Source organism: Nerophis lumbriciformis, linkage group LG11, assembly GCF_033978685.3.
Source record: "Nerophis lumbriciformis linkage group LG11, RoL_Nlum_v2.1, whole genome shotgun sequence".
NCBI classification, from domain to species: domain Eukaryota; kingdom Metazoa; phylum Chordata; class Actinopteri; order Syngnathiformes; family Syngnathidae; genus Nerophis; species Nerophis lumbriciformis.
The window spans coordinates 37,217,184-37,230,827 of record NC_084558.2 but is presented as its reverse complement, the minus strand read 5'-3'; the positions used below and the strand labels follow the sequence as shown (position 1 = coordinate 37,230,827).

General features: G+C 39.9%; 1 protein-coding gene across 1 annotated transcript in view; it reads left to right on the top strand.

Moving 5' to 3' along the window:
* The window catches only part of LOC133610437 (tissue-type plasminogen activator-like), a 31,336-nt gene that overhangs the window by 10,475 nt on the left and 7,217 nt on the right, over positions 1 to 13,644 (top strand). The window contains exons 6-9 of the mRNA XM_061966700.2: positions 4,819 to 4,910; positions 7,578 to 7,749; positions 10,118 to 10,209; positions 10,298 to 10,538. Of these exons, the coding sequence (XP_061822684.2) occupies positions 4,819 to 4,910; positions 7,578 to 7,749; positions 10,118 to 10,209; positions 10,298 to 10,538 (597 nt within the window). The remainder of the gene's footprint in view (positions 1 to 4,818; positions 4,911 to 7,577; positions 7,750 to 10,117; positions 10,210 to 10,297; positions 10,539 to 13,644) is intronic.

Below are 13,644 nucleotides of genomic sequence, written 5' to 3'. Positions count from 1 at the left end.
AGCCTCACTGATTTAACTACACAGCAAATAAAAGTCACGTTACTTAGCCACTAAACGTTATCTTACATTCAAAACTTACCGTTCTTTGTGCAACTTCAAATGCCGGACGAAGTTGGAAGTTGTTGCCTCTCCATCAGTAATTTTCGAACCGCATGTGTTGCATACTGCAAACCGTTTTGTGACCACCTCGTAATTTTTATACCCAAACAAAATTATTTTAGGTATCATTTTTTTGTTCACTGGCGTGTGGTTTGGACATGTCTTCTTCGTTGGTTGTCCTGCAATTTGATTGGATGAATGCTGTGTGATGAAAACAAAGTAGATCTAATTTGATTGGCTGTTGTACTGAGACCACACCAGCTGACACACGCAACGCTGATAGACAAGTACACAATGAAAAATACGGAGCGCTCTCGAATAACTTTTTCATCTTTGGGTTTTGGGGAAAGTAGCAAGTCATGTCAAGTCATGTCAATTCAAAAGGCTCAAGTCCAAGTGAAGTCACAAGTCATTGATGTTAAAGTCGAAGTCGAGTTGCAAGTCTTTTTACATTTTGTCAAGTCGAGTCTAAAGTCATCAAATTCATGACTCGAGTCTGACTCGAGTCCAAGTCATGTGACTCGAGTCCACACCTCTGATACATATACACATATATGTATACATATACAGTATATATATATATATATATACATATACATATATGTATACATACACACACACACACATATATATATATATATATATATATATATATATATATATATATATATATATATATATATATATATATATATACACAGGTAAAAGCCAGTAAATTAGAATATTTTGAAAAACTTGATTTATTTCAATCAATCAATCTTTATTTATATAGCCCTAAATCACAAGTGTCTCAAAGGGCTGCACAAGCCACAACGACATCCTCGGTACAAAGCCCACATACGGGCAAGGAAAAACTCACCCCAGTGGGACGTCGATTTCAGTAATTGCATTCAAAAGGTGTAACTTGTACATTATATTTATTCATTGCACACAGACTGATGCATTCAAATGTTTATTTCATTTAATTTTGAGGATTTGAAGTGGCAACAAATGAAAATCCAAAATTCCGTGTGTCACAAAATTAGAATATTACTTAAGGCTAATACAAAAAAGGGATTTTTAGAAATGTTGGCCAACTGAAAAGTATGAAAATGAAAAATATGAGCATGTACAATACTCAATACTTGGTTGGAGCTCCTTTTGCCTCAATTACTGCGTTAATGCGGCGTGGCATGGAGTCGATGAGTTTCTGGCACTGCTCAGTTGTTATGAGAGCCCAGGTTGCTCTGATAGTGGCCTTCAACTCTTCTGCGTTTTTGGGTCTGGCATTCTGCATCTTCCTTTTCACAATACCCCACAGATTTTCTATGGGGCTAAGGTCAGGGGAGTTGGCGGGCCAATTTAGAACAGAAATACCATGGTCCGTAAACCAGGCACGGGTAGATTTTGCGCTGTGTGCAGGCGCCAAGTCCTGTTGGAACTTGAAATCTCCATCTCCATAGAGCAGGTCAGCAGCAGGAAGCATGAAGTGCTCTAAAACTTGCTGGTAGACGGCTGCGTTGACCCTGGATCTCAGGAAACAGAGTGGACCGACACCAGCAGATGACATGGCACCCCAAACCATCACTGATGGTGGAAACTTTACACTAGACTTCAGGCAACGTGGATCCTGTGCCTCTCCTGTCTTCCTCCAGACTCTGGGACCTCGATTTCCAAAGGAAATGCAAAATTTGCATGGTTGGGTGATGGTTTGGGGTGCCATGTCATCTGCTGGTGTCGGTCCACTCTGTTTCCTGAGATCCAGGGTCAACGCAGCCGTCTACCAGCAAGTTTTAGAGCACTTCATGCTTCCTGCTGCTGACCTGCTCTATGGAGATGGAGATTTCAAGTTCCAACAGGACTTGGCGACTGCACACAGCGCAAAATCTACCCGTGCCTGGTTTACGGACCATGGTATTTGTGTTCTAAATTGGCCCGCCAACTCCCCTGACCTTAGCCCCATAGAAAATCTGTGGGGTATTGTGAAAAGGAAGATGCAGAATGCCAGACCCAAAAACGCAGAAGAGTTGAAGGCCACTATCAGAGCAACCTGGGCTCTCATATCACCTGAGCAGTGCCAGAAACTCATCGACTCCATGCCACTCCGCATTAACGCAGTAATTGAGGCAAAAGGAGCTCCAACCAAGTATTGAGTATTGTACATGCTCATATTTTTCATTTTCATACTTTTCAGTTGGCCAACATTTCTAAAAATCCATTTTTTGTATTAGCCTTAAGTAATATTCTAATTTTGTGACACACGGAATTTTGGATTTTCATTTGTTGCCACTTCAAATCATCAAAATTAAATGAAATAAACATTTGAATGCATCAGTCTGTGTGCAATGAATAAATATAATGTACAAGTTACACCTTTTGAATGCAATTACTGAAATAAATCAAGTTTTTCAAAATATTCTAATTTACTGGCTTTTACCTGTATACAGTGTATATATATGTATACATACATACACTTATACATACATACATACATATATATATGTATATATGTATGTATGTATGTATACATACTTGCCAACCCTCCCGGATTTTCCGGGAGACTCCCGAAATTCAGCGGCTCTCCCGAAAACCTCCCGGGACAAATTTTCTCCCGAAAATCTCCCGAAATTCAGGCGGAGCTGGAGGCCACGCCCCCTCCAGCTCCATACGGACCTGAGTGACGTGTTGACAGCCTGTTCACACGTCCGCTTTCCCACAATAGAAACAGCTAATGATGGAGGGCGAGTTCTTGGTTTCTTATGTGGGTTTATTGTTAGGCAGTTTCATTAACCTCCTCCCAGCGCGGCAACAACACACAACAACAGCAGTCAAGTTTTCGTCTACTGTAAAGCAGTTTGTCTGCGTAAACAGCAATGTTGTGACACTTTTAAACAGGACAATACTGCCATCTACTGTACATGCATATGTGACCCACCCATAATGTGTCACATTTTTGTGTTGATTTATTTATTTTATTTTGTGGTTTGAATTCGTTTTTGGAGCTGTCATTACACATTTATCAGTATTCACATTGGTCAGTAGGGGGCAGTAGGGCGTTTCTTCCCAATTGAATGCTATCACCTGCAGACCGGAAGTGTCTTGTCATTCTGATGAGAGCGACCAGTCTGTGAACAATTGAAACGTCCTGTGTGCTTTTTTCTCCTCTATAACAGGTTAGTTTAACTCACTGAATAATATCCATGTGATCTTTATAAGTTTAAGTACACATTCTGATGGTGGAGCCTAACTCTAAAGTGTTTGTGAGTTGTAGTTTGTATTTGTGAATGAATCCAGTGCACAGCTGCAGTAATCAATACAAAATGGCGACGTGAGTACGCAATGTTTGTATAAGTACTTCTGATCCTAATTCAGACTCCCAAAATAGAGCTCCCGTTTTCTTATTGATTTTATAATGTATATTTGTATAATGTGTGTGTTCTGAAATAGTGACAGAGAATAGAACAAGGATGGACAATTCAACCCTTAACTCAACAATGAGTAGAGGAGTGTTATGTGTGTGTATATGTGTAAATAAATGAACACTGAAATTCAAGTATTTCTTTTATATATATATATATATATATATATATATATATATATACAGTATATATATGTAATAAAATATATATATATATATATATATATAGCTAGAATTCACTGAAAGTCAAGTATTTCTTATATATATATATCTTAACCACGCCCCCATCCACTCCCGCCCCTCCCCGACCACGCCCCCACCCCCACCCCCACCTCCCGAAATCGGAGGTCTCATGGTTGGCAAGTATGATATATATGTATATATATATATGTATGTATGCATGTATATATATGTATGTATGTATATATATATGTATATATATATATATGTATGTATGTGTATATATATATATATATACATATACACATATATGTATACATATACAGTATATATATATATATATATATATATATATATATATATACAGTGTATATATATACATATACAGTGTATATATATACATATATGTATAAATGCAGTAGGCAATTTTTTTGTGGTTATCATTAAATCATGTTTGTCCTTCTTGTGTTGAGCTGTTTAAAAAAGCATAATGCTTAAAACACATTAATTTAAAGCAAATTAATTGTCCGTTCAAAGTTTTAAAACTTGAAAATTATCTGTCTAGGGTACCCTGAAAAATAAAATATATCTACGATTAATTGCGATTAATTTGAGTTAACTAAGAACAATGCTATTAATCGCGATTAAATATTTTAATCATTTGGCAGGCCTAATTTATACAGTTTTGAAGATAGTGTAGTGTTATAGATATTAAATATATGTGTAATGTAATTGAATAAGCATAAAATAAGCCAATAAAATTGGTATCGAAATCTTTTTTTTTTTTTTATAATTATTTATTCCACACTTTGAAGACACTAAATGGGGTAATTCATCAACAATCTCTATTATCAAAACAACACAACAGCAACGGCAAGCTCAACTGTCAAAGGGCACACACACCTTAAAGTCCCTTTTTTGCTCCCCAAAAATGTTAACAACCTTGTTGCTACACTATAAAAAAAATTGTCAAATCCTCTAGACCTTGCTTTCGACCAATGTTTGTGGCATGCAATCGACAAGAGGGGACGAAGGCAGAGACGAAGTGTAGAAGGCAGGGGAGGCAGAGAGAGGAGGGGGTGAGTTGGAGGGGCCGTGTGGCAGTGCTCGGACGGAGAGTCATTTTCTTCCATGTATTTCAGGAACCCAGACGAGGAAGACAAGCCGTGGTGTTACGTCAAAAGGCATGGCAAGCTGGAGTGGGACTATTGCAACGTGACAAAGTGTCACCAAGGTGCATTTCTCACACTACACAAGCACACAAGAGTATGCGCCCCCCCTCAAACACACACATTGTGCTCACTCTCGCCTTCCTCCGTTAGAACACTTGATACTCACCCCGCCGCCCAAAGTGAGCCGAGACTCTCCCCCGTTCTCCCAGTGCGGTATATCCCATCCTCTCAACTCTGTTGCGTCAAAAAATTGTACCTTAAGTTTTAACTGAGATTGGTATTGCTGTTTAACGGTGAAAAGAACAAAAATGTAAGCGCCCATTATTTGTGCCAATGTGAATTTCCTCCTACTGTAATTGTCTACTTGCTTACTGGTCAGAAGACACTATGAAAGAAATGTACTTTAAAATAATGACTTCCTTGTAGTGCCAGTGACAAAGTCAACTATCTACACTAGGTAGCTCATTTCGCGTGTGTGTTCTGGCAATGCTTGCTTAATGGGGACATCGCTCTGTTTACACAGTCACCTTTAGGGGACCTCTGACGGAATGGGGACAAAAAAACAGGTCCCCTAAAGGGAAACCTTTTTAAATGATAGTCAGATCCATTCTGAAGAAGTGATTTCCATCTTTCTATATATGGTAGTTGGAGTTGCAGACAACTTCATTACTGCTAAATAGCAGTTTTCAGTAATGTCACAGAAGATGTAGGATTTGCTTTAACATTTAAGTGGTGAAACTTCCTACAAACCCCGTTTCCATATGAGTTTGGAAATTGTGTTAGATGTAAATATAAACGGAATACAATGATTTGCAAATAATTTTCAACCCATATTCAGTTGAATATGCTACAAAGACAACATATTTGATGTTCAAACTGATAAACGTTTTTTTTTTTTTTGCAAATAATCATTAACTTTAGAATTTGATGCCAGCAGCATGTGACAAAGAAGTTGGGAAAGGTGGCAATAAATACTGATAAAGTTGAGGAATGCTCATCAAACACTTATTTGGAACATCCCACAGGTGTTCAGGCTAATTGGGAACAGGTGGGTGCCATTATTGGATATAAAACAGCTTCCCAAAAAATGCTCAGTCTTTCACAAGAAAGGATGGGGCGAGGTACACCCCTTTGTCCACAACTGCGTGAGCAAATAGTCAAACAATTTAAGAACAACGTTTCTCAAAGTGCAATTGCAAGAAATTTAGGGATTTCAACATCTACGGTCCATAATATCATCAAAAGGTTCAGAGAATCTGGAGAAATCACCCCACGTAAGCGGCATGGCCGGAAACCAACATTAAATGACCGTGACCTTCAATCCCTCAGACGGCACTGTATCAAAAACAATCTCAATCTCTAAAGGATATCACCACATGGGCTCAGGAACACTTCAGAAAACCACTGTCACTAAATACAGTTCGTCGCTACATATGTAAGTGCAAGTTAAAGCTCTACTATGCAAAGCGAAAGACATTTATCAACAACATCCAGAAACGCCACCGGCTTCTCTGCGCCCGAAATCATCTAAGATGGACTGATGCAAAGTGGAAGAGTGTTCTGTGGTCTGACGAGTCCACATTTCAAATTGTTTTTGGAAATATTCAACATCGTGTCATCCGGACCAAAAAGGAGCGAACCATCCAGACTGTTATCGACGCAAAGTTCAAAAGCCAGCATCTGTGATGGTATGGGGGTGCATTAGTGCCCAAGGCATCGGTAACTTACACATCTGTGAAGGCACCATTAATGCTGAAAGGTACATACAGGTTTTGGAACAACATATGCTGCCATCGAAGCGCCTGCTTATTTCAGCAAGACAATGCCAAGCTGCATTCAGCACGTGTTACAACAGCGTGGCTTCGTAAAAAAAGAGTGCGGGTACTTTCCTGGTCCGCCTGCAGTCCAGACCTGTCTCCCATCGAAAATGTGTGGCGCATTATGAAGCGTAAAATACGACAGCGGAGACCCCGGACTGTTGAACGACTAAAGCTCTACATAAAACAAGAATGGGAAAGAATTCCATTTTCATAGCTTCAACAATTAGTTTCCTCAGTTCCCAATCGTTTATTGAGTGTTGTTAAAAGAAAAGGTGATGTAGCACAGAGGTGAACATGCCCCCTACTTTGGCACGTGTTGCAGCCGTGAAATTCTAAGTTAATTATTATTTGCAAAAAAAAAAAAAAGTTTATGAGTTTAAACATCAAATATGTTGTCTTTGTAGTGCATTCAACTGAATATGGGTTGAAAAGGATTTGCAAATCATTGTATTCCGTTTATATTTACATCTAACACAATTTCCCAACTCATATGGAAACTGGGTTTGTATAAGAGGACAGCTGTTGTGCTGTATTCTGAGGATCATGTCATATTTAATTTGAACTTTTTTTTGTTTTTTAAATGGTCCTCCTCAGTAGTCACGTACAAATTTGTGTGAATTATGCAAAATTATTTAAATTCGGTCCCCATGAACCATATTAACTCTTTTTCCCCAGGGTCCCCAGTAAGAATGATCAGCACATTACTTCATCAATCCAGAGATTTTAAAGACGTGTATGAGCTAACTGGGCAGTGGCCATTTTACATCATTTTTTTATGCCTCCACAACCTGTAGAAAGGGTGGTCCCCACAAGTGATGATCAAAAATGTGGTCCCCATTCCAAATGATAACCAGTGTGTGTGTGTGTGTGTGTGTGTGTGTGTGTGTGTGTGTGTGTGTGCTCGCCTAGCCCCCACAGGGTGCTACGAAGGCAAAGGGCATTCCTATCAAGGCGTCGTCAGTACCACCGAGCGAGGGGAGGACTGCCTTAACTGGTATTCCGTCCACATTTCGCTCCAGCAAGAAAGAGGTTTCCACACCTACTACAACTCCAGCATCCTGGACGACCTTAACCACTGCAGGTAGTTGACTCCCACGCAACAGGGCGCCACACATTAGAGAAAGTCGGAAAAGAGAAAATACCATTCCAGTCATGTGCAGGTCTACAATCTTAAGGCCCTTTGACAGCTCAACCCTGAATGGAAGAGTCTAGTCTCTGTCTCTTTCTCTCTGTCTCTCTCTCACCTACCATCAAAATTCTGCACTTTGAATGGTGGTAAATTAGCAAATACTTTTCCATGGTTCGTTATCAGTCAAGTGTTGTATATAATGTATTGGCAGGAAAATGCTTAAAAATATTCAATATTCTAATATGGATGCATGTCTTTTGAAGTTGTGAGTCCTTCCAGAAAACGGGTGTCCAAACGTTTTGACTTGGGGGCCGCATTTGGCTAAAAAAATGTGTCTGAGGGCTAAAAGCCAACTGCATGTAAAGTAACAATATATATATACAGTACACACATAGCCTATACATATACTGTATACATGTACATACTGTATATATATATACTGTATATATGGTCATGGTTTCTGTGGTTTATCCGTTATACAGTGCTCAATACCAGGGTAGAGCGAAATAAACGTTAGGTCAGGAAAAAACACAGAGGCTATTTCATCCCTACAAGCCTGTTTCTCAGGTTTCTGTGCTCTTCTTTGGCCAATAAAATCCCCTGAAGAGCAGAGAAACCTGCGAAGCAGGCTTGTAGGGATGAAATAGCCTATGTATTTTTTCCTGACCTAACGTATATATGTATGTATATAGGCCCTGCGATGAGCTGGCGACTTGTCCAGGGTGTACACCGCCTTCCGCCCGATTGTAGCTGAGATAGGCTCCAGCGCCCCCCGCGACCCCGAAGGGAATAAGCGGTAGGAAATGGATGGATGTATATATGTATGTATGTATGTATGTATATATGTATATGTATGTATGCATGTGTGTATATATATATATATATATATATATATATATATATATATATATATATATATATATATATATATATATAGCAATATGAATACCACTAACTTATACAACATGTAATGTACAGAATATCAGAAGCATTTATTCAGGTAGAAATATCACAGTTTCAGCCGGGATAGGCTCCAGCCCCCCGTGACCACAAAAAGGACACGCGGTAGAAAATGGATGGATGGATGTTATAAAAACATCTTTGACAATGAAAGCATGATCATAACAATCAACATGTTGTGTTATTTATGCGTGTAACTGTTATCCACTACTCAGTGGCCTAGTGGTTAGAGTGTCCGCCCTGAGATCGGTAGGTTGTGAATTCAAATCCCGGCCGAGTCATACCAAAGACTATAAAAATGGGACCCATTACCTCCCTGCTTGGCACTCAGCATCAAGGGTTGGAATTGGGGGTTAAATCACCAAAAATGATTCCCGGGCGCGGCCACCGCTGCTGCCCACTGCTCCCCTCACCTCCCAGGGGGTGATCAAGGGTGATGGGTCAAATGCAGAGAATAATCTCGCCACACCTAGTGTGTGTGTGTGACAATCATTGGTACTTTAACTTTAACTTTAACTTAAGTGTAGCTCCTTCTCTGCATGCAAGTGCTCCTAAAGCAGGAGTAGAAACTGTGTATTTCTACAAAACACAAAACTTGGCCAGACACCAACATGCAGTAGGCAATTTTTTTGTGGTTGTCATTAAATCATGTTTGTCCTTCTTGTGTTGAGCTGTTTAAAAAAGCATAATGCTTAAAACACATTAATTTAAAGCAAATTAATTGTCCGTTCAAAGTTTTAAAACTTGAAAATTATCTGTCTAGGGTACCCTGAAAAATAAAATATATCTACGATTAATTGCGATTAATTTGAGTTAACTAAGAACAATGCTATTAATCGCGATTAAATATTTTAATCATTTGGCAGGCCTAATTTATACAGTTTTGAAGATAGTGTAGTGTTATAGATATTAAATATATGTGTAATGTAATTGAATAAGCATAAAATAAGCCAATAAAATTGGTATCGAAATCTTTTTTTTATTTTTATAATTATTTATTCCATATTTTCGTCAAAAAAAACACACTTTGAAGACACTAAATGGGGTAATTCATCAACAATCTCTATTATCAAAACAACACAACAGCAACGGCAAGCTCAACTGTCAAAGGGCACACACACCATAAAGTCCCTTTTTTGCTCCCCAAAAATGTTAACAACCTTGTTGCTACACTATAAAAAAAATTGTCAAATCCTCTAGACCTTACTTTGGACCAATGTTTGTGGCATGCAATCGACAAGAGGGGACGAAGGCAGAGACGAAGTGTAGAAGGCAGGGGAGGCAGAGAGAGTAGGGGGCGAGTTGGAGGGGCCATGTGGCAGTGCTCGGACGGAGAGTCCTTTTCTTCCATGTATTTCAGGAACCCAGACAAGGAAGACGAGCCGTGGTGTTACGTCAAAAGGAATGGCCAGCTGGATTGGGGCTATTGCTACGTGAAGAAGTGTCACCAAGGTGCATTTCTCACACTACATAAGCACACAAGAGTATGCGCCCCCCCTCAAACACACACATTGTGCTAACTCTCGCCTTCCTCCGTTAGAACACTTGATACTCACCCCGCCGCCCAAAGTGAGCCGAGACTCTCCCCCGTTCTCCCAGTGCGGTGTATCCCATCCTCTTACCCTGCCCAGGATCTACGGCGGGAGCAAGGCCGCGCCTAGCGCCCACCCGTGGCAGGCGTCGGTGCAAGCTCGACGTGATAACTCACAGCAAGACTTTCGTCATCGTTGCGGTGGTAGCCTCATCGCCTCCTGCTGGGTCCTCACAGCTGCCCACTGCATGTAGGTACTACTCAACACACTTAATTAATGTCATATTCACTTTTCTTTGTAATGTTACCATGCGACCACTTTCAAACATGTATTTGGTGTTTTCTCTCAATTACACTGGGTCAAATATTTGTAACCCCTGCAGGCAAAAATTATGAAATCACAAAACTTGGAGGATGACCATTCAGTTGTTTATTTGGTAACACTTTAGTATGGGGAGCATATTGTACAGTAAGTAACAAAGACTTAATTTAGAGTAATTTGGACACTCTGGGAACATATGAGGGTTAGGGTTAGGGTTACTGGTAGAGATGTCCGATAATATCGGCCTGCCGATATTATCGGCCTATAAATGCGTTAAAATGTAATATTGGAAATTATCGGTATCGTTTTTTTTTATTATCGGTATGTTTTTTGTTTTTGTTTTTTAATTAAATCAACATAAAAAACACAAGATACACTTACAATTAATGCACCAACCCAAAAAACCTTCCTCCCCCATTTACACTCATTCACACAAAAGGGTTGTTTCTTTCTGTTATTAATATTCTGGTTCCTACATTATATATCAATATATATCAATACCGTCTGCAAGGGATACAGTCCGTAGGCACACATGATTGTGCGTGCTGCTGGTCCACTCATAGTACTAACCTTTAACAGTTAATTTTACTCATTTTCATTAATTACTAGTTTCTATGTAACTGTTTTTATATTGTTTTACTTTCTTTTTTTATTCAAGAAAATATTTTTAATTTATTTATCTTATTTTATTAATTTTTTTAAAAGTACCTTATCTTCACCATACCTGGTTGTCCAAATTAGGCACAATAATGTGTTAATTCCACGACTGCATATATCTGTTGATATCGGTATCGGTTGATATCGGTATTGGTAATTAAAGAGTTGGACAATATCGGAATATCGGATATCGGCAAAAAGCCATTATCGGACATCCCTACTTTAAAATAATGACTTCCTTGTAGTGCCAGTGGCAAAGTCAACTCTTATCTACACGAGGTAGCTCATTTCGTGGGTATTTAACTCGAAAATTGTTTATTACTGATGCGAATGTTCAGTGGCGTTAGGTCAGGGCTATTGAACTACATAATGAAGAAGGCTGAGTTTGAAGAGCCCAGGGGCTCAGGGATCGGACATTAAAATGTGGATGTTTTGTCAGAAAGTGCCTCCGCGGGTTATATTTCTTTGAGACTGCGTTTGTCTGATTACAAAGTAAACACATCGGCTTTCACACTGCATTGTCAATAAATTCATTATTCTGCCGTCGCTACTCATTTCCAGCGCGTGCAGCTAGTTAACAGTATGAGGGGAAAAAAAGGTTCTAGTTTTTGTTGAGGATTGCTGTTGCTTCATTTGAATGATTTTTCTTCCTTAGATTTATTTCTTTACAATTCTTCCCCCATTTAGGTTTGTAAGACTGAAAATATAAACATAAGTGAACACCAAAGTATAACTTGCTAAGTATCAAAATGAGATGCAATTTTTCATTAAATAACCTGCTGTTCTAAATAAATCCACTAGATGTCGCAATAGCAATTCTGTTAGGCAAGCAAACGGTTAATGGGTAGATTGCACATGCTAAGTGTCTCTTTTCCGGATGTCTGTGAGTGACCCAAAACAACAGAGGAAGACAACGAATGGTGTCAGTGTCATGAAGGCAATTTTGTCGCAGCGAAGAGTTCCCTTCTAATTTTTGTTTAAAGGCCTACTGAAACCCACTACTACCGACCACGCAGTCTGATAGTTTATATATCAATGATGAAATCTTAACATTGCAACACATGCCAATACGGCCGGGTTAGCTTACTAAAGTGCAATTTTAAATTTTGCGCGAAATATCCTGCTGAAAACGTCTCGGTATGATGACGCCGGCACGTGACGTCACGGATTGTAGAGGACATTTTGGGACAGCATGGTGGCCAGCTGTTAAGTCGTCTGTTTTCATCGCAAAATTTCACAGTATTCTGGACATCTGTGTTGGTGAATCTTTTGCAATTTGTTCAATGAACAATGGAGACAGCAAAGAAGAAAGCTGTAGGTGGGAAGCGGTGTATTGCGGGCGGCTGCAGCAACACAAACACAGCCGGTGTTTCATTGTTTACATTCCCGGAAGATGACAGTCAAGCTTTACCATTGGCCTGTGGAGAACTGGTACAACAGAGACTCTTACCAGGAGGACTTCGAGTTGGATGCGCAGACGCGGTACCGTGAGTACGCATGCAGCTGCGGCTTCCAAACATTTGATCGCTTGCCCGTACGTGCGTGCCGCTATGTGCATGTCACGTACGTAACTTTGGGGACTTTGGGGAAATATATGTGCTGTTTGAACTTTGGGGAGGTGAACGGTACTTTGGGCTGTGGGATTGAGTGTGTTGTGCAGGTGTTTGAGTTGTATTGGCGGGTTATATGGACGGGAGGGGGGAGGTGTTTGTTATGTGGGATTAATTTGTGGCATATTAAATATAAGCCTGGTTGTGTTGTGGCTAATATATAGGGTATATATATGTCTTGTGTTTATTTACTGTTTTAGTCATTCTCAGCTGAATATCAGGTCCCACCCGCCTCTCACAGCATCTTCCCTATCTGAATCGCTCCCACTGCCCTCTAGTCCTTCACTCTCACTTTCCTCATCCACGAATCTTTCATCCTCGCTCAAATTAATGGGGAAATCGTCGCTTTCTCGGTCCGAATCGCTCTCGCTGCTGGTGGCTATGATTGTAAACAATGTGCGGATGTGAGGAGCTCCACAACCTGTGACGTCACGCTACTCGTCTACTACTTCCGGTACAGGCAAGGCTTTTTTATCAGCGACCAAAAGTTGCGAACTTTATCGGCGATGTTCTTTACTAAATCCTTTCAGCAAAAATATGGCAATATCCCGAAATGATCAAGTATGACACATAGAATGGACCTGCTATCCCAGTTTAAATAAGAAAATCGCATTTCAGTAGGCCTTTAATGTCCAGAGACATGGAAAGTGACACATTTTATTGGTTCTCTGTAGATCAGGCAAACTTCGCTTCTCTTCGTCTGTTAAGATTACTTAACAGGTCTATCCGTCCCAACCCCCCACCCCACCATCACCCTGTAGCGCCCC